Genomic DNA, 23,768 nt, shown 5'->3' with positions numbered 1-23,768 from the left:
TGACCTCCGTCCATCCATCACAGCAAAGAGGAAAAAGTCAGTTTTTCTGGGCAAGGGCAGCTCTGGAGATAGCATGACCTTAGACTTTGACCCCAAGGCAAGCACATCCTTCTAAAATGCTCCCAGAGACACATAGAGACAAATGAGTAAGAACTTGGGCTCTAAGATCAGGCAGACCTGAATTTTAATCATGGCTCTGCTGCTTAGTAGCTATGTGACCTTGTGCAAGTCACTTAACCTCTCTGTTCCTCTGCTTCATCTATAAAATAGTGATACAATAGTTTCTACCTCAAAGAGTTGCTGGAAGGATTAACAAGGGTAGTGCACACAGAATGCTTGGCATAGTGCCTAGGACATAGTAAGTGCTCAATAAATGCTACCTTTATTATTATAAGTAAATAACACACACATATATATATTCATATACTGTTTTAATTTGTACACCTTTGTCAAATTTTCACCTTCTAAATATTTCTGTGATGAGTTTAGTCAAATTATTATTCTTCACCAAGCACCAAAAATTCACATTTTAAATTGACCCATGCTGGGTACTCGATGCCATGTTACCAGAGTTCTGAGAGTGACATCATCAAACAACTCAGTGGGCATGGCCAGGGCATGGCCAAGGCCTTGCTGGGTTCTGAATGGATGAGTTCTCACAAGGTCCATGGGTCTAGATGCACTGCCTAGAATGTAGATTGTGGTAATGGCTTGCGCCATATTTTACATATTATACATCAAAACTCAGTATATTTGTAACTGCCCATGAATCTGTAATTATTTCAAAATAAAGTTAATTTTAAAAAAAACCCTGAGAACCCCAAAGTTTCCCAGACTTTCAGGTCCCCTTTTAAAACCTAATTCAAAGAAAGTTCAGTCCCACTCTGCCAGCCTAAGAAAGCCAATCCCCTCCCAGAGGATTTGATGAGGCTCTTGCCCCAGTACCCTTCTCCCTGCTCTGGGAATTAGAAGCCAAGCCAGTTAGCCTCCCAGTAAATTCCTCCCATGCATCTCCACCATCCATGCCCAACCCTCTGTAAACTCAGCCTCTTATATAGCTGCCAAGAAGTTTGGCTTCCTTCCCAATCGAGCCCACTAAACCAGAACAATTACCCCCAGTCAATGAATCCTGCCTTCAGCCATCAGTGCCAGGATGGCTTCATGCATTTTAAATAGCACTCTCCTGATTTTGATCCAGACACACTTGGAATATAATTTCTGTCCCCAAGAAAAGCAGCATCATTGCAGTACTTGAGAGCAGAGAGTCTGGCACCAGATACTTGGGTCCAAAGACTAGATCTATCACTTAGAAGACACTGACACTGGAGAAGTCACTTACCTCTGTGCCTTAGTTTCCCTATCTGTAAATGAGATAACAGTATCTGTTTCACATGGCCATTGTGGGATAAAATGATTTTATATACATAACACCTTTAAACAACGCCTGGCAGGCATAATAGATTCTGCAGAAGAGGTGCCCCAGACCACTCTGAAATAAAGTGCTAATGGTGTGTGCATATCGATATAGCTGATGCAAACGGCTCTTATTAATTGAGGACAAGAGCCATCCTACTGGACTGGGTGGGGTGGTGGGAGGCCAAGGACCAGTAAGGTTTGTGTACTGGCCTGGCCCACCTCAGGATCCCCTAGTTCCCCTCAAGAAGGGCCAGCCTGGATTGGGTCACTGGTAAGAAGGAACCCTCACCACCCACATGCCCTTTAGGCATCCCAGCGGCGCCCTCTCCAGGAGAAGAGGAGGGTAGCACACCCACAGAGCACCCTGAGGTGGAAGACTGGATCACTACTGAAGTGGGGCCCAGCGTGGCTGCTGTCCCTGTTGGGGAGGAGACAACTGCAATCCCAGACTTCACCACTGAGCCAGAAAACCAGACGGAATGGGAGCCCGCCTACACGCCAGCGGGCACTTCCCCACTGCCAGGTCTGTGTGGCTCGGGCTCCGGGCCACGTCCTGATGCGTCACACGCCTGGCAGCCTAGGGTGTGCCCCGGTGGGGGGAGGGCAGGGTGGTCTCCCCCTGGAACTTGTGCTCTGTTTCCCCAGCCCTTACACTAGCTAAGTGTGCCGCTGTGGGCAACTTCGGCCACCTCAGCGGGCCTCTAGGACCAACCCCAAGGGAGAGAAAAGGCAGCTTTGTTCATAAAACACACCTCTTTCCCTCTCTCTCTGTCTCTCCCTTTCTCTCTCTCTCTGTCTCTCTCTCTCTCTCTCCGCACTGTCTTCCAGCTACACACCCCAAATGCCCAGCACTGTGTCAATCAGAGGGCTCTCACTCTGTGCTCCTGCATTTACACCCCTACTCTCTAACCTCTTAAAAACTCTCTTGCAGGGGGAGCTCCAGTAGAGGGGAAAGGGCCTGGGAGGGGGTGGCTGTGGGCAGTCTGACTGTGACCTGTCTCCTTGCCCCACTTCTCCTTCCGTGTCCCTCTTCTGGGCCAGACGTCCCCAGTCAGAACTTGCTGAGCAACATCTGTTATGATTAAATCAGATGGGACTTGATGGGATGAAATCGGGAGACCCCCAAACCCTATTGGAAAAAGCGTTTTCTAGCCATAAGGTTTGGGAAATCCTGGCTTACAGGAAGATACAGATTTCCCCCACTGCAGACCTTCTCAGAGCCTTGGATATGCTAATATGCACTGTAAGGCAGAGGGGGGCAATATATTCAGTGTGTCCCAAACGAATCTGATCAGCGGGTCTTTTTTTATCATGGAGCATTTTCATTTTTTGTAATTAATTAATTAATTTATTTATTTACTTAGGCTGTGTTGGGTCTTCGTTGCTGCACGTGGCCTTTCTCTAGTTGTGGCGAATGGGGGCTGCTCTTTGTTGCAGTGTGTGGTCTTCTCAGGGCTTCTCATTGCAGTGGCTTCTCTTGTTGCAGAGCACGGGCTCTAGGTGCACGGGCTTCAGTAGTTGTGGCTCGTGGGCTCTAGAGCGCAGGCTCAGTAGTTGTGGTGCACGGGCTTAATTGCTATGCAGCATGTGGGATCTGCCCGGACCAGGGCTCGAACCCGTGTCCCCTACATTGGCAGGTAGATTCTTAATCACTGTGCCACCAGGGAAGCCCCTTCACGGAGCATTTTTAACATGGCCCACTTTGGGTAAGGCTGAATTAGAGCAATGCACAGTAACCTGTGTGCACCTTTTAGAGTCAACTCGCCCAGGGGTACATGCATTTGAAGAAAGGGATATATCAAAGCTTCCCACTAATTTATCCAGTCATTCAGTGCACAGTTCCCAAGCAATTTGGCCACACCAAGTGCTCCTCTGGGTGCTGGAAATGCAAAACCAGAAGGTAAAGGTGCATCAGTGGAGCAGGTGGGATTCTAACCCCAAGACCTCACCCAGCAGGCATACCTGCTTGAGGCCCTTTCCTTGACCTTCACAAGGACAAGAATAACCAAGGCCTCTTTGGCATGAGTGTGTGGCTTGGCACAGGACTCGGGCAGCCACTAACAGGAGTTATCCATGGGAGGGGACTCCAGTGGCCCCATAGAAATGTTTTCCAATATTTCTTCAGTTCCCCACCACCTCGCTGATTTGAGCCATACCGGGGAACCATCTCTACTGCTATTAACTCTGTATCTTTTTCTTTAAATTGACCTCCTTTTGAAAAGAAATGTAGATGTATTTCAAAGAGAAACGTTATATCATATCTGTAAGTGTCTATTTTCTGATATGTGGTATATATATATATATATATATATATATATAGGGTTGGCCAAAAAGGTCATTCGGGTTTTTCCATAGCCTCTTATCGAAAAACCCAAACAAACTTTTGGCCAACCCAATACATGTATGTGTGTGTGTGTATATATATCCATTTAAAATCGTCTTACACGTCACCACTGCTATATCGCACTCCCCACCCCCGCTCCAGGATTCTCCTTTAAGTGAGAGTAGGCTGTAAACCTGCCCACTGGGACCCAGTACCTTCTGTGCTCATGTTCTCTGCCTGGGAAATTAGCCCAAAAATACATGCAAGGTATAATCCCAGCTAGTTATTTTTAAATGGCAAAGGAAACAAGACAGAAAGAAAATAATGTAACCATGATTATTTAGGATGGTGGGGTTTTCTTTTCTGTTCTTTTCTTTTTTTTCTATATTTTCCAAGTCCTCTGTAATAGGGCTCTCAGAATTGAAAAAGTTCACGTATTTTTGCAAACATCACCTGGCCCTCTCAGCCTCAGAGGGATGGGTCCGGATGAACAATTCCCACTTTCAAGGAGTATCAGCATGGTAGGGAGAGCTTATTAAAACACATAGTGTGGGCTTCCCTGGTGGCGCAGTGGTTGAGAGTCTGCCTGCCACTGCAGGGGACACGGGTTCGCGCCCTGGTCCTGGGAGATCCCACATGCCGCGGAGCGGCTGGGCCTGTGAGCCATGGCCGCTGAGCCCGCGCGTCTGGAGCCTGTGCTCCGCAACGGGAGAGGCCACAGCAGTGAGAGGCCCGCGTACCGCAAAAAAAAAAAAACAAACTCATAGTGCCATGTCCCGCCCCAGAATTCCTAAGTCAATGGAGCTGGGGTAGGATCTGAGAATTTGCTTTTCTGTCAAGTTCCCAGGTGATGTTGGTGCTGATGGTCTGGAGACCACACTTTACAAATCATGGTTTTAGATAAATGAGGTAATAATGTGGAAGTACTTGAAAAGTGACCTTGACTGTCTTCAGTGGCAGCCAGTCCCCCACATTCTGTAACTAGTGTGAATGGCACCCCCCTAGGGTCTCACAAAGCGTAGCCTGAGGGTGGCGGGGAGTTTCCTGGTCCCCATCCTTCCCAAGAGGCTGTGCAAGGTTCCATTAGAAAATGTCTGGACACATCTCTGAGCACTTGAGAGAAAGGTTTTACTGTGGAAGGAATGGAGTTCAGCTTCTCTGCATGAGCTTAAAATGGGGCAGAGTTACTAAATCCACACCTCATCTTTCTTCTTCCTTTCCTCCAGGAGTCCCTCCTACATGGCTTCCCACTAGCACAGCAACAGAGGAGAGCACAGAAGGCCCTTCTGCAACGGAAGTGCCCTCAGCCTCAGAGGAGCCATTGCCCTCAGAAAAGCCGTTGCCCTCAGAAGAACCATTCCCGTCAGAGGAGCTATTCCCCTCAGAGGAACCGTTCCCCTCAGAGAAACCGTTCCCCTCAGAGGAGCTGTTCCCCTCAGAGGAGCCATCCACACTTTCAGCCCCAGTGCCCAGCAGGACTGAGCTGCCAGGCTCTGGGGAGGTATCTGGGGTGCCTGAAGTCAGTGGTGACTTCACAGGCAGTGGCGAAATTTCAGGACACCTAGACTCCAGTGGGCAGCCCTCAGGGGAAATTGCAAGTGGACTGCCCTCTGAAGACCTTGACTTCAGTGGGCTCACCTCTACAGTGGGCTCAGGCCTGCCTGTGGAAAGTGGACTGGCTTCAGGAGATGAAGATAGAATTACGTGGACCACCACTCCTAAAGTTGACAGGTTGCCCTCTGGAGGTGAGGTCCCAGAGGGCTCTGTCTCTGGAGTAGGGGACCTCAGTGGACTTTCTTCTGTAGGTGAGGATCATCTAGAGACCTCTGCTTCTGGAGTAGGGGACCTTAGTGGACTTCCTTCTGGAGAAGGTCCAGAAGCCTCTGCCTCTGGAATAGAGGATCTCAGCAGACTTCCTTCTGGAGAAGGTCCAGAAGCCTCTGCCTCTGGAGTAGAGGACCTTAGTGGACTTCCTTCTGGAAGAGAGGGTCTAGAGATCTCTGCCTCTGGAGTAGGGGACATCAGTGGACTTCCTTCTGGAGGAGAGGGTCTAGAGACCTCTGTCTCTGGAGTAGAGGACCTCAGTGGACTTCCTTCTGTAGGTGAGGATCATCTAGAGACCTCTGCTCCTGGAGTAGGGGACCTTAGTGGACTTCCTTCTGGAAGGGAAAGTCTGGAGATCTCTGCTTCTGGAGCTGAGGATCTTAGTGGGTTGACTACTGGAAAAGAAGACTTGATTGGGTCAGCTTCTGGAGTCTTGGACCTTGGCAGAATACCTTCTGGAACCCTAGGAAGTGGGCAAGCTCCAGAAGCAGGTGGCCTTCCCTCTGGATTTAGTGGTGAGTATTCTGGGGTGGACCTTGGAAGTGGCCCATCTTCTGGCCTTCCTGACTTCAGTGGACTTCCATCTGGGTTCCCAACTGTCTCCCTAGTGGATACTACATTGGTGGAAGTGGTCACAGCCACCACTGCAGGTGAACTAGAAGGAAGGGGAACCATTGGCATCAGTGGTGCTGGAGAAACATCTGGGCTGCCCTTCAGTGAGTTGGACATTAGTGGAGGAGCAAGCGGACTCTCTTCAGGAGCTGAACTCAGTGGCCAGGCATCTGGGACTCCTGACATCAGTGGGGAAACATCTGGACTCTTTGGTGTCAGTGGACAGCCATCAGGGTTTCCTGACATTAGTGGGGGAACATCTGGACTTTTTGAGGTCAGTGGGCAGCCATCAGGGTTTTCTGGGGAAACATCTGGTGTGACTGAGCTTAGTGGACTGTCCTCCGGACAACCAGAAATCAGTGGAGAAGCTTCTGGAGTTCTTTCTGGCAGTGGTCCACCATTTGGCATAACCGACCTGAGTGGAGAAACGTCCGGGATCCCTGATCTCAGTGGGCAGCCATCAGGGTTACCAGGGTTCAGTGGGACAACATCCGGAATCCCTGACCTGGTTTCCAGTGCCGTGAGTGGCAGTGGTGAATCTTCTGGCATTACATTCGTGGACACCAGTTTGGTTGAAGTGACCCCAACTACATTTAAAGAAGAAGAAGGTTTAGGGTCCGTGGAACTCAGTGGCCTCCCTTCAGGAAAGGCAGATCTCTCAGGCACATCTGGGATAGTGGATGTCAGTGGACTCTCTTCTGGAGTAATTGACTCCAGTGGGTTTACACCCCAGCCTCCAGAATTCAGTGGCCTGCCAAGCAGAGTAGCTGAGGTCAGTGGAGAGTCCTCTGGAGCTGAGACTGGGAGCAGCCAGCCCTCCGGAGCATATGACGGCCGTGGACTTCCATCTGGTTTCTCCACTGTCTCTCTTGTAGACAGAACTTTGGTGGAATCTGTAACCCAGGCTCCAACAGCCCAAGAAGCAGGAGAAGGGCCTTCGGGCATTTTGGAACCTAGTGGTGCCCCGTCTGGAGCACCAGACATGTCTGGAGACCATTCAGGACTTTTGGACCTAAGTGGACTTCAGTCTGGACTGGTAGAGCCCAGTGGAGAGCCATCAAGTACTCCATATTTTAGTGGGGACTTTTCTGGCACCACTGATGTAAGCGGAGAATCCTCTGCACCCACGAGCACCAGTGGGGAGGCCTCAGGACTTCCAGAAGTTACTTTAATCATTTCTGAGTTCGTGGAGGGTGTTACTGAACCAACTGTTTCCCAGGAACTGGGCCAAAGACCCCCTGTGACATACACCCCCCAGCGTTTTGAGTCCAGTGGAGAAGCCTCTGCATCTGGGGATGCACCAAGGTTCCCCGGGTCTGGGGTAGAAGCATCATCAGTCCCAGAATCCAGCAGCGAGACGTCTGCCTATCCTGAGGCTGAGGTGGGAGCATCTGCTGTCCCCGAGGCCAGCGGAGGCACTTCCAGGTCCCCTGATCTGAGTGGAACCACCTCCGCCTTCCATGAAGCTGATCTGGAGGGAGCCTCCGGCCTGGGAGTGACAGGTAGCACCTCAGCCTTTCGGGAAGGCCCCAGGGAGGGCTCGGCTGCCCCGGAAGTGAGCGGAGAGTCAACCACCACCTATGATGTGGGCACAGAGGCATCAGGCTCACCTTCGGCCACTCCCATGGCTTCTGGAGACAGGGCGGAAATCAGCAGAGACCTGTCTGGTCACACCTCGGGGTTGGATGTTGTCATCAGCACCACCATCCTGGAATCCAAGTGGGCTCAGCAGACCCAGAGCCCTGCAGAGGCGCGTCGAGAAACCGAGTCCTCAAGCCCCGTGCGCTCAGGAGAAGAGACCCAAACAGCCGGAACACCCACCTCCCCAACTGATGCTTCCATCCCAAACTCTCCAGGAGGGACAGATGAATCAGAGGCAACCATGGCAGGTATTGTTGGGATTATTTTCCTTTAAATGGGTTTGGGTAGTTCAGACTGTAGCCGTGTAGATTCAAGTTCTGAGGACAGATGAGCTGTGCAGCCTCAAGCAATTTTCTTAACCTCTCTGAGCGTCATCTGTAGAACGGGAATAGTACCAAGAAAGATTAAGCAAGATATAAATATGTAGAGAACAAGCGTCATACTTTGCACACAGTGCACACTTGTAGATTCGTGATTATTATTGTTACAGTGGAGTTACATGACACAAACATTTATATGTGAATTCAGCTGTCTGTACTTGGCACGGGAAGCACTATTTAGATAGTGCTGGAAATTCTGCTTATGCCCCTTTCCCATGGAGTGAGTGTGAGATGAGAGAATGAATCTGCTGAGGACATTTATGCCCCCAGCATTTGCTTTGTGCAGGGTGAAAACCTGCACAGTTCAAGGAACTATGAAGTGTCCTTTTGGCTGTGTCCTGCCTTTAGACCCTGCCTCCCCACCCTCACCCTGTGCGGGTGAATCCTCTGCACTGTAGTGATGGCCTCACCTTGACACAAACCTGGCACTGGGCACCAGAGGCCGATGATTTTCCTTTGCTCTTTGCGTTGGGATCCCTTGCCTCCCCCTGTGTACTGAGAGACCTCCCCCAGTCAGAGAGCCCCCAACCACTCCCAGATGCTGGGACTCAGGAGGGACAGGGTCCTCAGAAGCGTGTTGACCCAGAACCAGCCTTGTGGGCTTCTGGGGCCTCAGGCCCCACCCTCGAGGTCGTAGAGGCTGCGCTGTACCCCAGGCATCTACATTCTTGATGCTCAGCCTCTCCCCAGGGGTTGCAGACCCCACCACCTGTGCCAAGGAGCCCTGTGGTGCTGGGACCTGCCAGGAGACAGAGGGACACATCACATGCCTGTGTCCCCCTGGCCACACTGGCAAGCGCTGAGACATAGGTAAGAGCCTCGTCGGCCATGGGGGGTGCAGACAGAGGGGTTGGGAGGAGGCAACCAAGGTCAGTTGGGGCTCAGGCTTCTCACACTGGGAAGGAGAGTACACAGTGACGTGCTGGGTAGCAGGCACAGGGTAAACACGGCACGTCTTTCTAGAGCGTCCGGTCTACATGGAGGTTTAGGAGAAAAAAGTCAAGTAATTAAACTGAGAAATAGTTCGTTTTTTTTGTCAAGCCAATGATTGTTTTATGAGTAGAATGTAAAACGTGCTGGAATTTTGAAGATAAAACTTGAGACTTCAAAGAAATGTTGAGCTAGGGTGTGTGTTGAGGAGACCCCATCATGCCCCACAGCTCCCGGGAGGGAATCGCCATGGAGGCTGTCTTGCATCACGCAGAGTGGAGCCCTCCAGGAAAGACCCTGTGGTCCCCTCCATGCTTGCGTCTGGGCGGGGTTTGGGTCCCCTTCTGGCCCTGAAGGAGATGACACAGACAGAGCTTGTCACTCCCAGCTCCAGGATTCATGGCTGCAGGTCAGCTGTGACCCAGCAGTGCCCTACCCCTGGGCACCCACCACCCTGGGACCCCTGTTTGCCCAAGCAGCTTGTGGGATGAGTGAGGAGCCTGGGGGATCCTCTGATTGAAGGTGGCCCTGAAAACAAGATGATTAGAATCTACCTGTCGCTCCCTGAGCACCTTGAGGCCTGTGGCCATGAGGACATCTCAGCTCATGAACATCACCACCCTTGAGAAAAGAAACGCCCGGTCCCCTCCAAGCTCAGATTCTTGGGTTAGCTCTCTGCGCTGCTCCCAGGCCCTCAGCCCCGCCCTGTCTGAAGTCAGGCATCAGAGACCCAAGGCCTTCCCTAAAAGGGCTTCATACCTAGGACACATGCAAAATACCTTTACATCGTACACAAAGAAGCATTCTGTGTTTATAGACATTAATATATATGCAAAATAACACCTCATAATACATTATATACTCATAATATAAAGATGCTGTATCCTTGGCACTTAGACAGGAAATATATATGTTTATATAAACAGGCACTAAGGTGAATACCTATTCACTCTCTCCCGATTTGGGGTCAGCCTCTGCCCACGTGTGGGGGGCCGTGACTGAGGACACTATGGGCCTCCGTGGCCAGAGAAGGTAGGCTCTCCTAGGAAGGTCCTGGCCTTTCTACCAAGGGGACAGTGTTTCCACTGAGCCATAGTGACCCCAGGAGCTATAGACATACCCCTCTGTCATCCACCCCCAAGGGGAAAGCAGAGCACTGCCTCTGTCCTGGGAGAGCCCGCCCCTTATGAAAACTTGGGGACACCTTGTGCGCTTTCCAGCACACAAAGTCTTCAGTCGGCAGTGGGAGTGGCTCTGTCTGTCCCGTGAGCAGTGCCCCTGGAGGGCATCGTGCCAGGTGTGCAGACACGTCCCCCACTGGGTCTGGGTGTGCAGGTGGAGAGCAGCAGGGGGCCCATCTTGGGTGAAGTGTTGTGGAGCTCAGCTCTGTCAGCCAGCTCATCCTGGGTCAGTGAGGAACAGACTCAGAGCCTGACAGGACTTCCGGGGTGGGAACAGCCACCAGGACCAGAGCCCCCTTGCCCCCTTTCGGTATCTTCTGACACCTCTCTCCATTCTTAGCAACTGCTTCCCCAACCTGATGCTTGAAGCAAAAATGTGACGCTGGTATCAGAAGTCACACAGCAAGGCTCATGTCCTGGCACCTCTGAAATTAGAAGTAGGTGACAATGGCCCTTAACTAATCTGCTATAAGGACAGCTTTTCTCTAATGGTGTATATTTCCAAAGGGCTTTCTTTCCCACAATTTCTTCCTAGGCAGCTCTGAGAGCTTGGTAATCATCCCCATTTGAAACTGCAGCACAGAGAGGTTAGGTGATTTGCTTAACTTCACTGAGCAAGTCCAATCAAGAACTGAGGTGTTTGCTGTTTAACACACTCGGTTAAATAAGAAGCCTTCTCTTGAACGTAACAACCGGTTGTCGGTCTTAAAGAGCTAGAAGCCAGACTTCAGGGGAACCAGAATGAAGAATAGCTGTAGAATTGAAGTTGGTCCAACTAGACACTCACAGACAAGCCCTCACTACCTCATTTGTAAATAGGGTCAAAGGTAGCGGTTCTCAGCTTCAAAAAAATTCTGACGCCTGGGTCTCACCCCCGCAGATTCTGATTGGAATGGTCCTGTGGCCTTGGCACTGGGGTTTTTTTTTGTTTTTTGTTTTTGGGTTTTTATTTGCGGTATGCGGGCCTCTCACTGTTATTGCCTCTCCCGTTGCGGAGCACAGGCTCCGGACGCGCAGGCTCAGCGGCCATGGCTCACGGGCCCAGCTGCTCCGCGGCATGTGGGATCTTCCCAGACTGGGGCACGAACCCGTGTCCCCTGCATCGGCAGGCGGACTCTCAACCACTGCACCACCAGGGAAGCCCAGCACTGGGGTTTTTTTAACTCCCAAGTGACTCCAGTGTGCAGTCAGAGCTGAGAAACACTGCTATGAGGATTAAGACCATCTGTGTACATCTGACCAGTTCCCCTTCCCCATCTCTCAAGCCACTGATTACAAAAAGCTTTGTCATCTCTAAAGGGCAAGTGGTAAGAGTCATCCACATGCAAAATCTGGGGTCCATGACTCTACCCGTGGGGTCCCAAGTCGCTCCTGTTCAATTAAGTCTCAAGATCTGGTGCTTCCAAAAGGACTGCAGAAGGTGTCCAGTATCCACAGATCACCCACCTGTCATCTGGCTCTAGAACTGGGAACCACAGGTTGTTAAAAGACCGTATAGATCAGTGTCATCTTGTTTAGTCAGCGTTCCACAAATAAGTTCTTGCTAAATTATTAATCTCTACTCTTTACATCAAAATAAATATGTTTAATGAATACTTAGATTCTTTAGCAATTAAAAGCAGGACTGGGGACTTCCCTGGCGGTCCAGTGGTTAAGACTCTGCGCTTCCCACTGCAGGGGGCGCGGGTTTGGTCCCTGATCAGGGAACTAAGATTCCGCATGCCTAGCAACGTGGCCAAAAAAGAAAAGCAGGACTATCCTATTCGGATCCACTTAAAAACCAGAAGCATCCTCCCCACCTCCATTGCTAGTACAGTATTTCCTGTGGGGATTAGATTTCTGATTCTGAGGCTTCAATCCTGGCTACTCCTTAGAATCACCTGGGCCCCGCCCTGAGCTATTCTGATTCACTTGGTCGGGGCCGGGGGGGGGGGGGGGGGGGGGGTGGGGGGGGGTGGGGGGGGGTGGGGGGGGTGCGGGTACTCTGGTGCTGGTGGTAATTCTTTTTAATCTAAAGATTAACTACCACAGTGATTCTAACGGGCAGCTAAATTTGAGAAATCAGATCTCACATCCAATTTCCCAGGAATCACTGGCATTGCCTGGATTTCTCTAAACTCCTTGGTTAGAAGGGCATGAACTTAAAATTTAATCAGCCTCTTTTCTGTTTAACTGACATCTTTTACTTTGTGGACTTGGGGTTCTGATCTATGACCTGACTCTGTCTCTCCCCCTAGTGGGGTGATGTTTGAATTCCAGTGACACCTTATCCCTGGGAGGTGGGGGGAAGTGCTTTCCAAGCAAGTGAAAATACAGGGTTACAAGTGAAAATACAAATTACACCTTCTTGACTTAACCAAGAAGTCCATGGGCAGATTTTAGCAGGCAACTTATTGAATTTAGCAGGATATTAAAGTTACATTCAAGATCAAACTTTAAAAATATAAACAACTTGATAGTATAAATAACTATAACATACTTTTAATCTAATCATGTTTGTTTTTAAAGCAAATTGGAACTGATAAATATGCTCTTGTAATCCTTCTGTCGATTGTGATACACCAGAAAGTGAGTGTACGTATTCAATTCTGTTCATCCTGATTGATCCTAGGTCTTTGCAGGGTGCAGAGCATCTGTTGAGCTAAGAAATTGTCTCTGTGCTTCTTGAGGAGATTTTCCCCCTATCCTTGTCCAGGAAAGTCATGTCCAGGGTCAGTACATACAGCTGCACAGGTTGTACACAGAACAACTTGAGGGGTACCATTCATACCATGCTATTTACGAGTGGCAACCCCTTTGGTTGGGTATCCCTTGAGTAAAAGCGCCTACTGTCACTTCATTCAACCTTTTCTATGAACAAAATAAGCTCTAACTTGGAAATCCTGGGCTCTGACCCAGGCAACAGCTGGACAAGACCCCTTCAGGGTGGAGACCTGTGGTCTCCAACTCAGAACCCTCACCTTTACCAGGGTTCTCAGTTATTTTCTCCCTTAAGTTAGAGATATCACTAGAGGACCTTGCTCAGGAACAAACCATCCTGTTTGGTTAGAGTAGAGAAAAGAGGACTCAAAGTCCCTGCTTAGTGATGACTGGTGAGCCCTTGGCTGGGGCAGCAGAAATGGTAATGAGATGCTGAGATCCAGGACTCCAGTGTCTCTCTCTCTCTCTCTCCATGTGGAACAGAGGCCCAGCTTTCATCCTCATGGTCTAATTCTCTCCTCCATCTTCTCCAATCTGTCTCCCCCACTTACCAGCATGGGCAGGTCACTTCATTTGTTTTCTTATCTGTAAAATGGCCCAGCGACGTCCATGCATAGGGCCGCTGGGAGGATAAGTGTGTGTGAGACATAGTGTCTGGCTCAGAGAAGATTTTGGGGAGATATTGGCTCCCTCTCTTTCCTCTCTTCTTTCATACAGTCTGCCTGTTGCCCAAAGCCCTTCCTGTCCTCCATCTGCTGTCACCTTGTCTGGGGTACCCAAAGTACAGCAGGGCCCAGCCCAACTCTTCTCATGGTTCCAGAAGACAAGCAATGTTCCAATTGCCTTCACAGAAAGAGGTGGGCAAATCAGGGGCAGAGTGGCTCTTCCAGCCAGTGGAAGGGGAGAGGATGCACCACAAGCCTGAGAAGGCCCCACACAGGATGCTCAGCCCTCTCCCTACTGTTGAAGCCCTCTCTAAGCTGCTCCAGAGCCACTCACAGGCTCTCTGGTCTTCAGGATTATGGCCCTTCCTTTCCTCCTCATCTGTGAATCCAGGGCCCTGCATAAAACAGCTTCTGAGCCCGGGAACCTGGTTCCTTGAGTTTCAGTCCCTGCAGCCTTCTCAGATCCTGTGCCCTGGCCAAACACCAAAGGAAAACTGTCCTAGTCCTCAGGCCGCCTTGTGGGGGCGAGTGATGTGAAATAAGCTTCTGGGACCACTGGAAGCTACCTGGCCTGACCTCCCTCGGGGCCTCCGCCCTCCCACCCTCTCCCGCATGGGTTGGCCAGAGGCCCCAGGGTTGATGTCTGGCTCTTCTCCCCACGGGCCACTCCTGTCCCCTGCTCTGTACAACTGCTTTAGCGCCTACATTTGCTTAATACCCCCTTGCCCAGTGCTTCCCATCTTCCATAATGACGCTAATGGACGAAAGACAACAGTAGCTTTTCTGAAGCAGGAGAACCTCCCCCAGCTTCCGCCCACCGGCCTGACCTATTGCTGCTACTGCTGCTGCTGGGAATCCTGGTGCATGCTGGGAATCCAAGTGCATGCTGGGATTTCAGTCCGTTCCTCCATGCATTTTGGTTTTGCTTGGAACAGTTTCAAACTTGGAACTGTTGGTTTCTAGCCCATGGTGTACACTCCGTGAAATAAAGTCAAGAACTTCGTGGGAAGAGAGACATACCTGAGGACTTGAGATTTTCAGGCCTCCCATTGCACAAACCCAGCTCTGGTCTAGATAACATCGGCTATGCACTAGTGAAAAGGATCCAGAAGAAAGTGCTTTTATCTTCTTATCAGAGGATTGACGTTAAGATCTAGTCAGTTCTTATGAGAGGTAAGAACTAAGTCCTGGAACATATTTAGGGAGCTGCCTACATGGAGACCACCCACAGACACGCCAGGTCCTGAAGGTTGTATGAACATAGCTGTACATATCATGCTGCCCCCATAAGCCAGTGGAACCCTTTCATGCCAGAATTTTATTAATCCCCTGGGAAGAGGAGCTTCACAATACCTTTTATAATGTTTCCAGAGGAAGTAACCCAGCCGGTGTTTTTGGAGAACGAATACAAAGAGAGTAGAAGGATCCTCTAGGTCTCTGGCTTCTCTGAAAGTGCAGAAAGACCAGGTTAGGAGTTTCAGTTCTCACCTTGGCTAACGGATGAAAATTTGAGGCAAAGGCCAATGACTTACCAATGTAAGTCCCACAAAGAAGTTGGATCACAAAGAACATCCTGGACCAGAAGAACAGAAGGAAAGAAGAGTCTTCTGGGGAACAGAGGCTGATGGGGACCTGACAGTATCCCAGGCTGGTGCTGGTGGGTGGCCACTTACTAAGTGCCTCACTGGCTTCAAACACTGGTCTCCCACTGGCCAGGATGCAGCCCTTCTAGAAATCATGACTCATTGGAGATGTCCATGTTCTGAGGCCTTAAACTGGAAGGAGATTACATGGGGAAATATTAGGCTGGGTCTCTGTCCCTCCCCCCAAGATAACAATGTTGGCTTCATCTTTATAAGATACTCTAGAATCTAATTTACTGAAGACAAAGAAGGTGTCTGCAACCAAAAAAAAAAAAAACTAACTATCTCATGTGGATATCCCACACTGCCATTTTCTCACGATCCTATACTCTGTGAACCACTTCTAGCTTGTTTGTTCTAGTACTGCACGGCCTTGTCCTCTTTCCTTGGTTCATAACTACAGAAGAAGCTAGGAAAAGAAAGAGCTCTAAACAAGCTTCAAGAACTGGAATTCCAGTGTCCTTGCGCACCACCATGTTTGAGAGCCAATTCAGACCTCAAGGCCTCTTGAAATATTCACAAGAGAAGACGTCCTGGAGGAACTCCAAGCTCACTCTCACAGTAGGCATTTGCCCTCAGAAGCAGCAGATCCCTTCACCCACTGGGAAACCTGGCTCCCATGCTCCAAGCTTGCCCATCCAGAACCACACACATCCAAGAAAACCCTTGTTGGATCTTTGGCTCAGCACTCCAAGATGGCGGCAGCAGCAGCAGCAGCAACAGTTCTTAGGAAATCCAGGGCTCTGGAGAGCAGCAGGGCTGGCCACCCATAAAGAAGCTGCAGTGCAATTGTGAAGCTGGAGTTGCCGGCAGGAGTCCTAATGGTGGCCCTTGGTTTCTTGCAGACATTGACGAGTGCCTCTCAAGCCCTTGTCTGAATGGAGCCACCTGCGTGGACGCCATCGACTCTTTCACATGCTTATGCCTTCCCAGCTACCAAGGGGACCTGTGTGAGATCGGTACGACCGTCTCGGCTTCAGCTAATGTTACTAACTGCTGCACCCCCCCTTCCTCCCTCATCCTTCCCTGCTAACCACAGGTTCTAGGCCCTGTGGGGCCCCCAAGATCCATCCAGACAGCCACTTCAGGGGCCACAAGTGAGAAGTCGGCCCCACTCACTCTCACGCCTTCTCTTGCTGTTCCCTGCGGAAACCCTCCTCTGGGGCACTGGCTGATCTGACTGCAGAAGAGACATGCAGGCTGGGCCAGCCTGCACTTTGGAAGGTGGGGCTCTGGGGGACCTTTCAAACACTAACCTGCTCCAGGGCTTCCAGATGCCACCAGCAAAGTTGGTGCATGCATCAGACTAAGAAGACAGGGCCAATTCCATGCATTTGTCTTGAAGGACACTATGGGTGGGAGTCATTGGTTCTTGCTCCGGATGAGAGCCCCGGATCTTCCCAGCATGGCCATGGGCATGTGTCTGCCTGCCGTATTGCCCACGGGACCTCTGTGGCCCCTCCATGGCCTTGGGAGCCACCGTGCCACACTGGTCAAGCTGCCTTCCTCTTCTTCTCTGGCAAGAGCTATGGCCTGTCTGTCTGAGAGCTCCCGTGTCACCAGCATGCTCAAGTCATGCATGCACAAGGACAGCTGCATGTCACCTTGTCCTCATTGCCACCGTGACAGCTGCCACGTCAGTGCCACTCCGGTCCACGCTTCCTTGCTCCCTCCCTTGTGCAAGGCAAAAGGCTGGCCAGAGAGAACAGAGCCTCGCTGCAAGGGCTCTGAGCTTCCTCTCTTGGGCCTTGCCAACCCCTCAGTTTCTGCACCTGGGCCTGGCCCTGCCAAGGGGAGCTGTGGGCCAGGAACTTCCTGAGGCCAGACTGAGCCCACAGCCTGCTCACCTTCAGTGTTTCCTAGTCTCCCCATCTCAGGGCCACCCCGTCTCATAAATGGGGAGGTGGAGCTTGCAGTTGCTAGTAGCAATGGTCCGTGCAGAACTGGAAGTGTTTAGGGGCTCAAAACCATTTTCAATGAACTCTCAATTTAGACATCCCAGAAACTTCCAGACAGCAACTGAAACTCCTAATCAGAGTGGGAAGGTAGTTTTGGATTGCATGTTCCTTGGAGGCACTGCCAAGGTTACAGACTGGTGGGGGAACTTCTGGAAGAAAAGACTTGGCCTGGACCCTCCTTCCCTGCAGCCTCCCATTCTCCACCTTCACCCCAAGACTCCAAGAAATTGGTGCATGGGGTCTTGTCTGGGGTGGGAGTGGAAAGTTACAAGGATTTCCTCCCCAGGGTGCCAGAATATTTGCCACAGGGAGAAGGGCATGGAATGTCCACGCAGACAACAGCTCTTGGGTGTCAGACTGGGAGAGGAAGTGCCCTGCTGGAGTGGAGGCCAGGCCCGCAGAGGGCTCTGCACTCTGATAGAGCAGAGAGAGGGTGCCAGAGCCCCCAAACCGGGCCCTGGGCCTGGGCGCCCAACTGAGCAGGGCTGCATCTCTTCTCCTACTCCAATCCTGAGCGCTCACCACCCCAAGGGTGCTTCAAGCCATGGCTCTGGCCCTGCTCCTTCTTGCAGCCTTCCTGGAATTGTGTTGCTGTTTCCCCAGAGCCTCCATCCTGCATGGCCCTGGTCCCTCCCAGTACAGCTGCTGCCTCCAGCTTTGCCCACCCAACTCAGCCCTCAGGCACTCAGGTGGCCCAAAAATGGACCCCACAATCAGCCCTGGGATGACATGTCTCTGGCCGCCTCAGGTGCTCAGCTACCTCTGAAGTCTCTCTGCCTTTCTTTCCAAACCCTTGGGGAAGACATTGGCAGCATGCTCCTAAGCCTTCCTGCTGCTCTGCCTCTTTCTTCAAAGGCTGCTGGCCTCAAACCCTTCTCTCTCTCTGCTCTTCCCAAGTGTCTGTCTTCCAACCCTGCCAAGCATCCACCCCTTCAGCTTAAGCATCCTTCCCTTCAGGTACTGGTCCTTTCTTCCTGGAACAGCCAGACCAGGGAGACTGCCATACAGCCTGAGGGGTTCATGGCCCTACACTCAGCCCCGGGGCCCTAGGGACAGCCCTTCACCTGTGAGGCACCAGGGGAAGAAAGAAAAGAGGGTCTTGGAATTCCCTCTGTCCCATACCGTGCTGGCAGGTGTTTAACAACTGACTCTCAGAGAGGAAGGAGGATCCCTGATTTGTAGCATCTGCCAATTTCTGGGGTATAACGCTCTCACGAGGGCCAGTTAAAGCTACCAATGTAATGTCACTAGAGGCCGAGCTGGGGACTTCCCTGACGGTCCAGTGGTTAAGACTCCACGCTTCCACTGCAGGGGGCATGAGTTCAGTCCCTGGTCAGGGAACTAAGATCCCGCATGCCGCACAGAGCGGCCAAAAATAGTTAAATAAATAAATTAATAAAATAAAATAAAATAAAAAAATAAAGGCCGAGTTGGGAAGACACACTCCTAATGGCTTTCCCAAGCCTGAAGGGGCCAGTTCCAGCACCACCTGCCTCTGTCTGTCCCTCTAGGCTCTGCTCCAAGAGCTCCACATCAGTGCCTTCTGCTGGACTCAGAATCCATTACCAATGTAGGCTTGGGAGGAGAGAAGCCCTTCCCCTCTTCCCATCTGCCACCAAGAAATAGAATGAAAAGCCAGGGTCCCTGGGTCGTGGACCCTGAGGCAGTATCGTGTGCTCTGATAGGGTAGACTTAGAGCTCTGTGTCTTCTTTGGACCCAAAGCAGACATTTCTGCTCCTCTGTCCCCACCCAAGTTTCCATTTCATGCCCCCAGCACCGCCTGCTGCTGCCCCCTTCACACACTTCCCCACAGCTCCCTCTCTCCCTGGAGCCCCTCACAGCCTCTGAGCCATGTTTTTCCTTAAGCCTCAACACCTCCTACCTTCCCATCTCTTTTTACCTGGCTGCTGAGCTCTGCCAGCCCTGCAGAGCAGACTTCAACAGGAGAAAAGCTTTGGGGGTGGGAGGCAATATCAGGAAAAGAAAGGGTCCCTGGCATTTCCCAGAGGCTCCTGGGGGAGGAGGGGGCAGGGCCAGGCCTCTTGGCTTCCAACTTGAGCCCCGATCCAGTCGGGCCTCTCCCTTCCTTTGGGGAGCGACACGGAAGGCAGGGTGAACGCAGGAATCCCTGCCCTGAGACTGGCAGCAGACGCCATCCCCAGTCGGCCTCCAGGCCCTCTCCTCAAGCCCCTGACCTGTGTTGCAGACCAGAAGCTGTGTGAGAAGGGCTGGACCAAGTTCCAGGGCCACTGTTACCGCCACTTCCCCGACCGGGCGACCTGGGTGGACGCCGAGGGCCAGTGCCGGAAGCAGCAGTCACACCTGAGCAGCATCGTCACCCCTGAGGAGCAGGAATTTGTCAACAGTGAGTGCGCCGGGCCTCAGGGGCCCAAACGGAGAACGGTCACGTGGGCGAAGGATCTCCCTTGACAGCAGTCAGCGGACTTGGGCCCAGTGAGGCAGCAGGGGTCGGGGGCAGGGAGGGAGGGAAGGGCATTTCCGCCGCCTGAGGGGCCAACGGCTCTGGCTGCACCCAGGACAGCCCACTGTCTGTCAGAGTCAGCCCTGGATCAACCCCGAGTCTGTCACCAGTCCATGTCAGCTCAGGGAGATGGTCCAAATGCACTCCAAACATGCAGGTGCTAAGACCCTTGTCAGGACCGTGGAGGCAGGTGTCACGCTCCTAGGAGCCCACCCAGCTCCTGCCACCCCTCCATCCCCTCTGTCTCTACGAGCTCAAGTTTCTCAGACACCTTCAGGGCGCCCCATACCCACGTCCTCTCTCCAGACAATGCTCAGGACTATCAGTGGATCGGCCTGAATGACAAGACCATCGAAGGAGACTTCCGCTGGTCAGATGGACACTCCTTGGTGAGTTCTGCTGGGGGCACGCGGGATAGTTGGCGGCCCAGAGGAGATGAATAAAGACCCCCAGAGAGAGACACATTCAAATCACATGCAAACATTCACTGAGCAGCTGCTGGACTGGGAGCCCTGAGATCAGAGATTGTGTCTCGTTCTCGTCCCTTTAGAGACCAGGCCAGGGCTGCACAACTGAATAATGGCATGAAAGGAAGGGTGAGGGATGAGGAAGGCAATGAATGAATGAAGGCAAACCACCGAGAGGGAACGTGGAAGCTTGAGGGATGAGGAAGGCAATGAATGAACGAAGGCAAACCACCGAGAGGGAACGTGGAAGCTTTAGAGTGGTTCCTTGCCCACAGAGGACTCGAGTCCACTCAAGGAGACAGACAGACAGATGGAAGCAACATAGTTGCCAGCCGAACAGTACACGTAGTAAATGATGGAGGCCAGCAAAGGACCTCAGGGAAGGCTCCCCGGAAGAGGCGAATATGAACAGGGTCATGGGGGAGGGGAGCAGTTACATTAGAGGAAAGGGAACTTGTTTGTCCCTGAGTCAGGCTAGAGGGAGAAGCCTGGGATGGCAGAGGCTGGACTTGCGAGCCATATCTCTACCTCCCAGTCCTGCCCAAGCAGGCAGCCTGGGTGACCAGCCCCGTTGGCCCATATGGAAGAGGAGAGTGTTGTCAGCTCATTAACAGGGACTGTGAGTCCTGGGGGCTCTGAGTTCCTGGCAAGGACCACAGCCAGGTGGTGTGAGCAGTTCTTTGGAGGGCCCGTGGGTTCCGTGGCACCTGGGACAGCCCTGACCAGACTCCCAGCAGTCTTTGCGCCCCCGCCAGGAAGGGGCTTGATGCAGAGGGAGAGCAGGGGTCCGGCCAAGCTGTACTGCGGCTGCCCCCTCCTCACCCCTTCCCCACTCCCACCCACAGCAATTTGAGAACTGGCGCCCCAACCAGCCGGACAACTTCTTTGCCACTGGGGAGGACTGCGTGGTGATGATCTGGCATGAGAAGGGCGAGTGGAATGATGTTCCCTGCAATTACCAGCTGCCCTTCACGTGTAAAAAGGGCACAGGTAAGCAGCAGCCTGGGAGGGATAAGCAGCGTGGAGAGAATCAAGACTCCAGGCTCCTGCTGTGTGACCTGGGGCGAGTCACCCGGACTCCTGGCTGTTGAGGTCACCTCACCCGCCCAACTAGCAGATTGGAGCTGACCTGGGGGGCCACTCCCAATGCCAGCATCCCAGAGCTGATGGAAAGGGCCAGCCCACTAGGGACAGGAAGAGAGTGAAGGTCACAGGAGGACAGACCCCCTCCACACATACGGTGCCTTGGATATCAGCACAGAAAGTCACCCACAATCACACATAGGTTGGGAGCCTCCCTCTCTGGGGTTCCCAAGCCCGTCAGTCGCAGAGTCTGAGTTGTCAGCCTTGATCATCAGCTTTAAGTCTGTGGACACCTAGGTGCGGGTAGGACACTCCCCACCTGTTCCCGCTCCTGGCCTCGTTCCCCTCCCTTGCCCCCCGAGGCCTCGTTTAGTTCCCACTTTCCCCTCATCACTGTTTTCATAGAGAAGTCACAGACAGTCTGCCCAGCTCTCGCCCTCTTTCCCCACCTTTCTCCCTTTTATTCCCTTACTGCTGCTCTAAATCATCGAGGAACCCAAATGTTAGAACCAGTGTTTTCCAGATTCTTAGTGCGGCATGAAAGCACCCCTTCCCCAGCAGTCAGGGCTCAGTGCTGGGTGTTCAGGCTCCGTGCCCCTTCCTTGGACTCTGAGCCCATCTCCTCACAGCCAGAGGGGGCCATACTGGCTCATGACCAGCATGGCATCACGGGAGACCCTCTCAGAGCCCTTTTTGAAGGGTGTTTGCCCCTCAGTGGCCTGCGGAGAGCCCCCCGTGGTGGAGCACGCCAGGATCTTCGGGCAGAAGAAGGACCGGTACGAGATCAATTCCCTGGTGCGGTACCAGTGCACCGAGGGCTTTGTCCAGCGCCATGTGCCCACCATCCGGTGCCAGCCCAGCGGGCACTGGGAGGACCCTCGGATCACCTGCACAGACCGTGAGCATCGCCCCACACAGCGTTAGATACCGCACACATCCTCCTCCCTGCCCCCCGCTGTCTGCACCGTCCGTGGGCTCAATCACAGATGTCCGCTGCCCCCAGGGAGGGCTCACTTGCACTGAGAAGGTGAAGATGAAAGCAGGTGGCCCACTTTCCTTTTCAACACCAGCCCCGAAGCCCCTTAGCCCAAGGTGGTTCCAAGAAAAGTCAAAACCAAGAAGTGGGTAAAGCCTCAGGCTGCCTTCCAGAGCCCATGGTTTCTGCAGGGAGGGGAGCCAGCGGAGAAGGGTCAGGACGGGGAGAGGCTGGGCTGGCCCACTTTCTTCCCAGGGTTCACCCAGATGTTTCCATCTCCCTTTCACCCCAGCCTCTACCTACAAGCGCAGACTACAGAAGCGGAGCTCACGGCCCCTGCGGAGGAGCCGCCCCAGCACGGCCCACTGAGAGGAGCTTCCAGGATGTGCCCAGGATGCTGAGGATCCTGAGCTTCCAGGATGTGCCCAGGAGCCTTGCCAGGCTGACATCCCACAGGGATGGTGTCCTCTCCTTGTCGCTTTCTGTCATATAAGGAATTCCATTAAAGAAGGAAAAAAAATAAATCCCACATTGTGTATGCACCCCCCACCCCCCCAAATCGCCAAAACTGCATCTAATTTTTCCTCCCAAATGCCAAAGCAACGCAAACGTATTGTAACCCGTGGACTGAGTTTAGAGACGTTTCTTTAATCTCCCGTTGTGCCTTTCCAGGGACCAGCGCAGGGACAGGGGGAGAAGGGGAGGAGTTAAGTTAAATAAAGAAGGTAATTTTTTGTTTCCTGACTTTATCCAAGAGCAGTGCAATCGTTGGTTCTTTCACCTCCAGGGAGAGCTAGGGAGGAGGGAGGACGGGGCAGAGGCCTGAGGGCATGAAGAGTACGGAACCGCAGCTGAATGTATGGGATGAGACGGAGTCGGAGGGCTGCACCATCTGTGCGGGGGAGAAGCCTGGGGGAGAGGGGGTGGCTTCCGGCCGCAGGTGAGCGGGCAGCAGAGAGCCATCGAGGGATCTTCCGAGGCGTGGGGGTCGGGTTCCCTCCGAGGGACCCTTTTCCAGAGTCCTCTCACCCAGGTCTGCCACCCCAGCGGGTGTCGATCTCGATCTCTGGCAGGGCTGGGCGCGGGGAGGGGGGCATTTCCTTCCCAGTGGGAGTGCCGCCCAACCCTCCCCCCTCCCTCCCCCACCCCCCGGGACCGTGCAGGCACCAGGGTTCCGTGCACCTATTTATATTTTTGAAAACTAAAGATTATGATAATTATAATGATAATAAAGACATTGGAAGAGATCTATTTCTTTTCTTTTCCCTTCTTTTCTTAATTTAAAGAGAAGGCGACCATGGTCCAGGGTCAACTGAAGGGGCTCTTAGGTATGGGGGCAGTGGGGACACATTTTGATCAAATGACCCCGAATTCTTGCAGATCCTGCCTGATCAGAAAGCCTGGGACACTCACACTTGTGGTGCTTTATTTTCGCAAGTGTACCTGTGCGGATGATGGATTGTGTGCGTGTGTGTGTGTGTGTGTG

General features: G+C 52.3%; 1 protein-coding gene across 1 annotated transcript in view; it reads left to right on the top strand.

The window, feature by feature from the left end:
* ACAN (aggrecan) overlaps window positions 1-23,717 on the top strand; it is a 37,024-nt gene extending 13,307 nt beyond the window's left edge. The window contains exons 10-17 of the mRNA XM_089906817.1: window positions 1,724-1,939; window positions 4,966-8,064; window positions 16,161-16,274; window positions 19,481-19,639; window positions 20,063-20,145; window positions 21,069-21,213; window positions 22,022-22,204; window positions 22,575-23,717. Coding sequence (XP_089762943.1) covers window positions 1,724-1,939; window positions 4,966-8,064; window positions 16,161-16,274; window positions 19,481-19,639; window positions 20,063-20,145; window positions 21,069-21,213; window positions 22,022-22,204; window positions 22,575-22,651 — 4,076 coding nt within the window. The 3' untranslated portion in view covers window positions 22,652-23,717. The remainder of the gene's footprint in view (window positions 1-1,723; window positions 1,940-4,965; window positions 8,065-16,160; window positions 16,275-19,480; window positions 19,640-20,062; window positions 20,146-21,068; window positions 21,214-22,021; window positions 22,205-22,574) is intronic.
* Window positions 23,718-23,768: the final 51 nt, after the last annotated feature.

The sequence above is a fragment of the Delphinapterus leucas genome, chromosome 2 (assembly GCF_059928025.1).
Source record: "Delphinapterus leucas isolate spDelLeu-1000000601 "Yukka" chromosome 2, BTC_Dleu_Yukka2, whole genome shotgun sequence".
NCBI lineage: Eukaryota > Metazoa > Chordata > Mammalia > Artiodactyla > Monodontidae > Delphinapterus > Delphinapterus leucas.
Note: the sequence above shows the minus strand (reverse complement) of the source record. Positions and strands in the feature narration are given on the sequence as shown.